The 9,723-nt window shown below is 52.2% G+C and overlaps 1 protein-coding gene across 1 annotated transcript in view; it reads right to left on the bottom strand.

Annotated features, from left to right (window-relative positions):
* The window catches only part of PHACTR4 (phosphatase and actin regulator 4), a 23,398-nt gene that overhangs the window by 7,707 nt on the left and 5,968 nt on the right, over nucleotides 1–9,723 (bottom strand). Inside the window, exons 2-5 of the mRNA XM_010008555.1 lie at nucleotides 6,112–6,309; nucleotides 5,622–5,702; nucleotides 3,254–3,418; nucleotides 2,770–3,129 (exon numbers count right to left, since the gene is read on the bottom strand). Coding sequence (XP_010006857.1) covers nucleotides 2,770–3,129; nucleotides 3,254–3,418; nucleotides 5,622–5,702; nucleotides 6,112–6,309 — 804 coding nt within the window. The remainder of the gene's footprint in view (nucleotides 1–2,769; nucleotides 3,130–3,253; nucleotides 3,419–5,621; nucleotides 5,703–6,111; nucleotides 6,310–9,723) is intronic.

Here is a 9,723-nt window from a genome sequence, read left to right as displayed (position 1 = left end):
CCATGTCCTTCCTGTGTTGGGGGCTCCAGACCTGGACACAGCTCTCCAGGGGGTCTCCCCAGAGCAGAGCAGAGGGGACAATCCCCTCCCTGGCCCTGCTGCCCAGGCTGGTTTTGCAAGGCAAAGCCCTTAGAGCTTTGGACCAAGCAGTCTCAGCTGCTTTCCTGCTCAGACCCAGTGCCAGAAACGAGCAGGTTGCAAGCCTCTAATTTGTCCTTCCTGCAGCAAAGGTTGGACTTGGAAGAGCAGCCAGAAACAAGCAGGCTGGGAGAGATCCGTGCATCCTGCTGCTTTGGAGAGGGAGAAACAGCACCAGCCCTTAAGTGACGGCAGATGGAGCTCCCCCAGCTCAGCCAAGGAATGCAGGTATGTAGGACACTTCATGGCTCTATTTCATATTTACAGCAACAGTTTGCAAGGGAATCTGAGACCCGGAGGACACACCAGACTCCAGGTGTGTTAATGGCTCCCTCCCATCATGAAAACCACTTTTTTGGGAAGTCTCAAAGGCAAAGGTCAGAACTGCAGGAGCAACGTGCTCCCCCCTTTCCATCCTTCTGCCAGACTCAGGTCAAGAACTCCTCAGTGCCAGCAGCTCCTGCCCCTTCAAGGATGAGCTTCTGCTCTACTCCCTCTGTGCTCTGTCCCTGAAGCCCCCATATCACCTACAAAATAAAGAGCAAAACTTCCAAAAATATTTAAGAGCCTCGAGTCTACACAGAATTTTTCTGCTGTGTGGAAGAGAGGGAGAAATGGGGACCATGTCTCACGGGAAATGCCCACAGGAGGCAACCTCAGGTTCCTAGGGAAGAAGTGGCAGGAGTGAAGACTGCTCTTAATTCAGGATATATTCATGTCTCGACGGCTCCTCGGGCTTGCAAAGGTTTTGCCCAGCTGGAGGAGGATCAGATTTACTGCACGTGTCACCTGGTCACAGGGGTGGCCGCAGGAGGGAGCTCGGAGGAACCCGCAGACACCACAAGAGGGTGCTGCGAGTGAGGAGCGTTTCACCCAGATAAGGCTGCATAGCTGGAGAGAGGTGGGCACATTTTTGGGATGTTTTGCATTTTCAGACTTTCCCCTTGTAGATTAAGGGCCAGATGGTGCAAAACACCGAGTGGCCTCAGCTCCAGTGCCCTCAGCCCCGAGGGATTCCAGTGTCTCCACAGGGGTGCTTGACCCTGGCAGTACCCAGCATGGTCACCTTGGGGTAAGATTTTGAAAAGGACAAACTATCTGGTTGAAGGGAGAGGAGACAGGAGAAAGCTGGGTGCTGCTCTAAGCACTCCTGGGGTAGCTTGTCTCCCTGCAGTGTGATAAACCCAGGGCAAGGACTCATCACATAGAATCATAGCATAGACTCATAGACTGGTTTGGGTTGAAAGACCTTACAGATCATCTAGTTATACCCCTAGCATGGGCAGGGACACCTCCCACCAGACCAGGTTGCTCCATGCCCCATCCAACCTGCCCTTCAACACTGCCAGGGATGGGGCAGCTACAGCTTCCCTGGGCAACCTGGGCCAGGCTCTCACCACCCTCACACTCAAGAATTTCTTCTTCCTTATGTCCAACCTATGTGTTGAAGGGCAGGTTGGATGGGGCTTGGAGCAACCTGGGCTGGTGGGAGGTGTCCCTGCCCATGCAGGGGGTGTAACTAGATGATCTTTAAGGTCCCTTCCAACCCAAACCATCCCATGATTCTATTGATGTGTGTTTGATCAACTGCTGTCTTCAGCCTCCTTTTGTTCTCCAAGCACCTCCTGCAATTAGTGCTGGGGCACTTCAAATACCATCTGTGATGTGTGCAAGCAGTTTAAAGAAAACAAGAAAGTATTTCATGGAGTACTCAGGCATGGCCAGACTAATCGAGCTGGTCTGACATAGAGGGGTGTGTGATACCACAGCAAGGTCACTTGCAAAACCTGCTGGAGCAAGGAGCAGCCCTGAGCAGGACAGAGGTGCAGTTTGTCCTTCAGATGGTAACCTGCACACCAAGTCCATCACTGCCTCCCACACCACCTCTGGGCAACTCCACCAGTTTCTGTGAGAGCAGTGGACCTCTCTAATGGATCACTCCAGGAATGTCCCTCCTGAGCTGTCCCAGCCTCTGCTAATGCACCAGACACATCAGCAGGGGCCTGTGAAACAGGAACAGGCATCGACTGGATGGAGGTTGTCTCAGTGAGAGGACAAGGTGGGATGGATTAAAAGTGGGAGAGGGGAGACTGAGGTTGGACATGAGAAGGAAATTCTTGGGTGTGAGGATGGTGAGAGCCTGGCCCAGGTTGCCCAGGGAAGCTGTGGCTGCCCCATCCCTGGCAGTGTTGAAGGGCAGGTTGGATGGGGCTTGGAGCAACCTGGGCTGGTGGGAGGTGTCCCTGCCCATGCAGGGGGTGGGACTGGGTGATCTTTAAGGTCCTTCCAACCCAAACCTCTGGGATTCTATGAGGTTATTACAATGTCTGACTGTCCTCATGGTGAACAATTTTCTTTGGGAGTCCAGTGGGAATTTCCCCAGGAATAACCTGTACCCATCACCCCCTCTCTTTTCCATGGGACTCCTTGTAAAAAGGCAGTCTCCATCCCCTTGGCAGCCACCCTTTATGGACTGGAACATGGTGATAAGGTCTCCCCTGAGCCTTCTCAAGGCTGAACCAACCCAGCTCTCTCAGCCCCTCCTTCAGTGCTCTGATCACCGCCTGGCCCTTCTCTGGACCTGTCCACATCCTTTTTGTGCCAATAAAGCCATCAGATGGAGGCACTTACCTATGACTGAGCTGCTGTTTCTGTTGGCAGGTTTGGGAGGAGGGACAGGAGGCTGTTTGGCAGGAGCTGTGCTGGTTGTACTGGTGGGAGCAGTAGTGTTGGCACTGGCAAGAGCAGGGGGCAGAGTCCTGGGGGCCGGGGAAGGGGCAGCTGTAGAATTCACTGTCTTTGTCATGCCAGGGGCTGTACTGGAGGGGACAGTTCTTGCAGAGCTGCTGGAAGGTGTTGGATCCTTGGCCTGCGCTTCGTTTGCCTCCTGGGAAGTGGAGGGAGGTCTTTTTGGAGGAAGCAGAGGTTGTCTGGGAACATAGGGCTCCTGAGGTGGTTCCAGTTCAATCCCAGAGTGGCTGCTGGAGGAGCCTGCAAGGTGAGACAGCTTGGTTTGGGACTGCAGGGCTCAGAGAGGGGAGGGAAGAGGTGAGGACTCAAATCTGGTCCTGGGAGAATCTGAAGCAACCAATTTTGCACACCTCTAGTTTCTTACCCTGCCTTTTCTTTGGTTCCTCAGCTGGAACAGGCTTCCTAAGGCTGGATGGCTTTGTGGCCTCTTCCTCCTGGCTGGCCAGGTTACAAACCCCAGGACCACCAATGGGGACCGTGTGGCCATTCTTCAGGGCAGGTGGGTTCAGCTTGTCTGTTTCTTCACCATCTGCAAGAGGACAGAGGGGAGAGAAGCAAACTGAAGACATGCAGAAAGCATGAGATAGACACTGCTGAGCTACCATGGAGCCACAGCAGCTTCTCTCTGCCTTCTCAAACTGCTGGTCCAGAGGAGAGCACAGCAATACCAAGGAGCTGAAGCTGAGAGCCCTTGATTTCATTCCCAACAAAGCAGCACAGCACTGCATCACAGAACCCCAGAGTGGTGGGGCTGGAAGGGACCTCTGGAGATCATCTAGTCCAACTCCTGCTAGAGCAGGATCCCCTAGAGCAGATCCTACAGGAACACGTCCAGGTGGGTTGGAATGTCTCCAGGGATGGAGACTCCACAGCCTCTCTGAGTTTTCCAGCATTTTTTCCCCTGAAGAACTTGCCTAAAAACCTTCCCTGACCTTCCAAGAGCAGGTTTTGAAACCCCCAGCAACCACAACCCAGCACCACCATCTCATGACTGCCCCAGTGTCTTAAACTCACAGAAGGGATTAAGATAATGAGCTTTCTAATCTAACCCTCTTGACAACACCAACTGCTCCCTCATTCCTTGGGCCTGCACTTTGTCCAGATTATTGGCATCTTCTGTGTTTTAAGCCAGATCAGATGACTCAAAGCAGAAAATAATTCCACCTCTTAGCCACGCTTCCCTTACACCCTCACAAGCTGGAAGATCTCTGTCATCTCCAGCTGGAAGTTTGTTACCCAAAGCCTTTGATCTCTCTTCTACACTTTCAACCTGTGGCCTCAAACACTTTTCTAACCTGGTAAACTCTTCCTCCAGGTCAGCATTTCCACCCTGGGGTGGTTGTAGATGACCTTTCATTACAGTGTAGCTGCAAACAACTGCACTCAGACTTCTCCTCTCAGTTTTGCTTTCAGTGGTTTGGTCCCAACCCTACTTTTTCACTTTCACTTTTCCACTTTGTGTCTTCCTCAGAACTCTGAAATCTGCAGTAGTTTAAGGCTTCCTCTGCAGAACATCTTCTGAGCTCAGCTCTACATGGCTCCAAGCCCAAGGCCACAGTGCCACCTGGGTGGGTGGGCTGCTCTCCCACCACCCACTTCTCTTGTACCTACAGCACCCAACATGCAGCCAGGTGAGCAGATCACAGAATCCCAGATGGGTTTGGGTTGAAAAACTTTAAAGACCATCCAGTTCCAACCCCCTGCATGGGCAGGGACACCTCCCACCAGCCCAGGTTGCTCCAAGCCCCATCCAACCTGCCCTTCAACACTGCCAGGGATGGGGCAGCCACAGCTTCCCTGGGCAGTCTGGGCCAGGCTCTCACCACCCTGACAGCAAAGAATTTCCTCCTGTCTTACAGGCATGTCCAAGCTTCATGTACTGCTCCAATACTTCTGAGCAGAAAGGACCCCTGTGGTTCACCAGCACTCACAGTATGCTTGGGCTGATTTGGCTGAGAAGTTACTTCAGCGGGATGGCCCCAACTCAGAGACATCAAGGGTGACAGAAAAGGGGACGAGGCTTCTTTAACAGCAGGGCAAACTGGCTGAGTTCAGCCACTGAGGGTGACAGAGCCCTGGGACAGGTTGCCCAGGGAGGCTGTGGAGTCTCCATCCCTGGAGACATTCCAAACCCACCTGGATGTGTTCCTGTGGGATCTGCTCTAGGGGATCCTGCTCTATCAGGGGGTTGGACTGGGTGATCTCCAGAGGTCACTTCCAGCCCCACCAGTCTGTGATCCTGTGACTGTGACACCACACCACAAAGCATCTTCTCTATAACTCTTTGAGGAACCTCCTCTACCCAGGCAGCTCAAATGCCATCAGTTAGTTTCTTTTTCCAAGCCTAAGTCTTCCAAATGTAGCAGGTAGTTTGGAGCACGACCAGAACAAGCTGGAGTGTGAAGAGGAGCTCAGTAGGAGAAGACAATGTGGCTGGTGTCGGACAGGTCCAAAAGGGACAGGACAGAAAGTGACACACAGAACACCCCTTTCCTCCTCCTGGCAGCAGAAAGGGAGATGTCCAAGCCAGACACTGTTCTTTCTTAACATCTCCCCAACTGCACAGGCTGCCCCTCCTTGCCAGGTGCAGATGAGAGAGATTATTGAGCACAGAAAAGAGCCCTGAAATTTGTCTCCCAAAAGAAAAGAGTAGCTCCAAGGGTGAGGTTCTGCCAGAGGAAGATCAGCTACACAGGTCACAGTCAGGAGGAGAAGTTCATTTGCAGACTCACCCTGCTCAGGGTCTTCCAACAGAACCCCTCTTTTTACCAGCTCCTCTCTTGGCTTTCGCATCGAAATCTTTCGTTCTAAAACTGACATTAAATTGAACAAAAAAAACACAGCACTCAGAAAACAGGGCAAGTCAGAAGGTCAAGAAGACACTTTTTTAAAAAATTATTTTAAAGGGATCCACTGGAGGAAAGAAAAGGGTTTCAGATTTCACCGGTTTGGAAGGGATTAAGAGGAGGGAGGAGGGCCTGCAGGTTCAGACCTGCACTGAACAGCAGCAGGGTGGAGCAAACCCTCCCTCCCCAGAGCTGCTTGGGGAGGTGCCTTCCCACAAAGGAATTTGTTTGTCTCAAACTCCTGCTCCATGGCCAGGTGTTCCTGGAGAGACTGCAGGTGCCAGCCCATCACCACTCAGGCTTGGGACAGCAAGCCCCTCTTCACTAGCCAGATGGCTAATGGCAGGATTCCCAAGCTGAGGAAGGGACTCCCCACCAACCCACCCCCCCCCATTTCCTTCTGAAGTCTCCTTAAATTTGTCACTGCTTTTCTTTTTCCTCCATTTCCAGGGTTTGAAGATCTTGCCAAAGCTTGAGAACTTGCTTTTCCTCTTAGTAGGAGGTGTGGTGTCACCTGATTCCAAAACATCTACCCCCATGCTGGTGTCACCTGGGGGGTGATCCACCTCTTCAGCTGCAGGGAAAAAAAGAATCAAGAAGTCACCTTTGGGCTGCAGGTGACAGCTCCACCTCCCCCAACCAGCCCCTTGCACACTAGGAAAGGGTGATGCAGGATCATGCAAAGAATGTAGCAAGACTTCATGTGCCTCCAGGTGACCCACCAGCATTGGACAGGAGCTGGGGGGAAAGGGGTGTCTGCTGGTGACAGAGGGTCACTGGTTAGAGGCTGTATAATGACACAAGGATTAGCTTAAATTTCATAGAATCATGGAATGGTTTGGGTTGGAAGGGACCTTAAAGACCATCCAGTTCCAACCCCGTGCATGGGCAGGGACACCTCCCACCAGCCCAGGTTGCTCCAAGCCCCATCCAACCTGCCCTTCAACACTGCCAGGGATGGGGCAGCCACAGCTTCTCTGGGCAACCTGGGCCAGGCTCTCACCACCCTCACACCCAACAATTTCCTCCTCATGTCCAACCTCAATCTCCCTTCTTCCAGTTTTAATCCATCCCCCCTTGTCCTCTCCCACCCCGCCCTTGTCCCAAGTCCCTCCCCAGCTTTCCTGGAGCCCCTTCAGGCACTGGAAGGTGCTCTAAGGTCTCCCTGGAGCCTTCTCTTCTTCAGGCTGAACCCCCCAGCTCTCCCAGCCTGTCTCCAGAGCAGAGCTGCTCCAGCCCTTGGATCATCTCTGTGGCCTCCTCTGGACTCTCTCCAGCAGCTCCATGTCCTTCCTGTGCTGATTCTCCATGTCACAGCTTCACCCCAGGAATCCAAACACTTTGCTGCAGTTTCCCCATCTTCAGTTGGAACAACTGGTGCCAGACACAAGACATTACATGAACACAAACACCTTCCAGGCTGCAGAGCCAACTTCCATGGCTGTCTCCACATCCAGGGCCACTGCACCAGCTGTCTCTCCTACCACTGAGCTTCTTTGGTTTCTTTCTCCTCTATAAATAAGGCCAAAAAGCTGGCCAAGAGCAACAACTACACAGGAAAGCAACACAATACAGGCCTGCACTCCACCTACTATACCCGGGGTCTCTGGAGAACAACACAAGAAGGACATGGAGGAGGGAAAGGACATGGGAAAAAAAAATACCCTGACTTAGTGCAACATAAAAAAAAACAGCTCATCGAGAAACAGTTTCTGAAGCAGAACCAGAGCATGAAACTCCAAGCTGGCGACACTCAGTTCTGGCTTCCCTGGTTTTGCTGTTTTCTGGGTATTGGTTGAAACATGAAGGAACATTTAGGATCAGCAGAGTGCAAAGCCTAAGGGAAGCCAGGTGGGGGTCTCTGCAGACCAGAAATCCCTTGGCTTCAGCACTGCCAAAGACAGAAGCATCCACGAGGAGGTGCAGAAAAAGACCTGGGAGACCTGGAGGACAACAGGCTGAGCATGAGCCAACAATGTGCCCCCACAGCCAAGAAGGCTAGTGGCCTCCTGGGGGGTGTCAAGAAGAGTGTGGCCAGCAGGTCAGAGAGGTTCTCCTGCCCCTCTGACCTGCCCTGGTGAGGCCACACCTGGAGAACTGGGTCCAGTTCTGGGATTCCCAGTTCAGGAAGGTCAAAGAGCTACTGGAGAGAATCCAGCACAGGGCACTGAGATGATGAAGGGACTGGAACATCTGCGTGAGGAAAGGCTGGGAGAGCTGGGGCTGCTCAGCTGGAGAGGAGGAGGCTGAGGGGGGATCTGATCAGTGCTGGTCAATATCTACAGGGATGTCAGGAGGATGGGCCAGACTCTGCTCAGGGGTGTCCAGTGACAGGACAAGGGGTAATGGGACAAACTGGAGCACAGGAGGTTGAACCTGAAACGGAGAAAATACTTCTTGGCTGTGAAGGTACCAGAGCCCTGGGACAGGCTGCCTCAGCATGTTAGCAGGGGCAGATGGAGAGAGTTGCAGCAGGATACTCTAGATCACGGAGTCATTCTGGTTGGAAAAGACCTTAAGATCATTGAGTCCAATCATAACCCAACTCTACCAACCATTAACCAATCTACTGAGTCCAATGCTCAAACCATGTCCTTCAGCACCACATCTACACAGCTTTGAAATCCCTCCAGGGATGGGAACTCCACCCCTGCCCTGGGCAGCCTGGGCCTGATAACCCTTTGGGGAAGAAATTGTTCCCAATGTCCAATCTAAACCTCCCCTGGTGCAACTTGAGATAATTTCCTCTTGTCCCACCACTTGTTCCTGGGGAGCAGAGACCAACCCTACTGGCTCCAACCTCCCCTCAGGCAGTTGCAGAGCCAGAAGGTCTCCCCTCACCTCCTTGTCTCCAGGCTGGACACCGCCAGCTCCCTCAGCTGCTCCTCAGAAGATCACACATGAGAAGTGCAATTTTTAACCAAATGATGAAGAAAACCAGCCCAGGACTCATCCTGGAGTGGCCACACTGTGCTAACCAGCAAGAAAAGCTTCTTCTCAAAGCTGATTGTGACCATTTTGGCTTTCACCCTTCACAACCCTCCCAGCTCCATTCAGGCTTCTCTCCTCTCACTCCCAGACTCCAGATTCCACACACTGGTGGGTGATGGGGTTTTGCTCCTTGGTTTTTGGCTGTATTATTTCTCTTTAACCAGCCCCCCTAACAGAAAAGCTCACTCAGAACCCACAAAAAGCTGATACAAGCCAACTTTTTCGTTGAAAAAACAAGATCAATTCAACTTCTTAACAAAAAATCTGGCTTCATAAGAGGAGAGAAAATGGGTGGAAAGTGACATACAAGATGTCAGCCCTGATTTGTGATTTTCTGCTGGGAGGGAGGGAGAATGGGTGGAAATGGGAAATAAAAAAAAGGTATTTCAAGTTCCCAGAAAGCCAAAAAGAATTGTCTAGATGCTCTGAGGCACTTTTCTTCACATTAGCCCTGGAGTTGTACATGTCATTCTAAAAAGCAGCATTCACTTTGTTCACCAGAGCATTGCCAAAGTTCACCAGGCCCTGGCAGGCCTTGCTGTGGCCTGAATTTGGATCCCAAGTGCCACACAAAGGCACTTCCCTCATTTTTCCAAGGAGCAGGAATGGAGCTGAAGACAGTTCCATCAAGCTCCCTCCACATACATCGCTCCCCTGAATTGCTCTTAGGAATGTAACTTTCTGTCGTGTTTGCCACCCGAGGTGTCACCAAGCAAAAGAAGTTATTAGAAGTAAACTCAACCATCAGGTCCATGGATTAATGATCAGAATCTTCAGCCAGCTGTGATGTCTTCATTTCTAATTAGGAGAATGACTTTGTTGCAGCCCAGAAACCACCCGTATCCTGGGCTGTGTCACCAGCAGTGTCAGCAGCAGGGCCAGGGAGGGGATTGTCCCCTCTGCTCTGCTCTGGGGAGACCCCCCTGGAGAGCTGTGTCCAGGTCTGGAGCCCCCAACACAGGAAGGACATGGAGCTGCTGGAGAGAGTCCAGAGGAG

Source organism: Chaetura pelagica, unplaced genomic scaffold (genome assembly GCF_000747805.2).
Source record: "Chaetura pelagica isolate M959 unplaced genomic scaffold, ChaPel_1.0 scaffold592, whole genome shotgun sequence".
Classification (NCBI taxonomy): domain Eukaryota; kingdom Metazoa; phylum Chordata; class Aves; order Apodiformes; family Apodidae; genus Chaetura; species Chaetura pelagica.
Note: the sequence above shows the minus strand (reverse complement) of the source record. Positions and strands in the feature narration are given on the sequence as shown.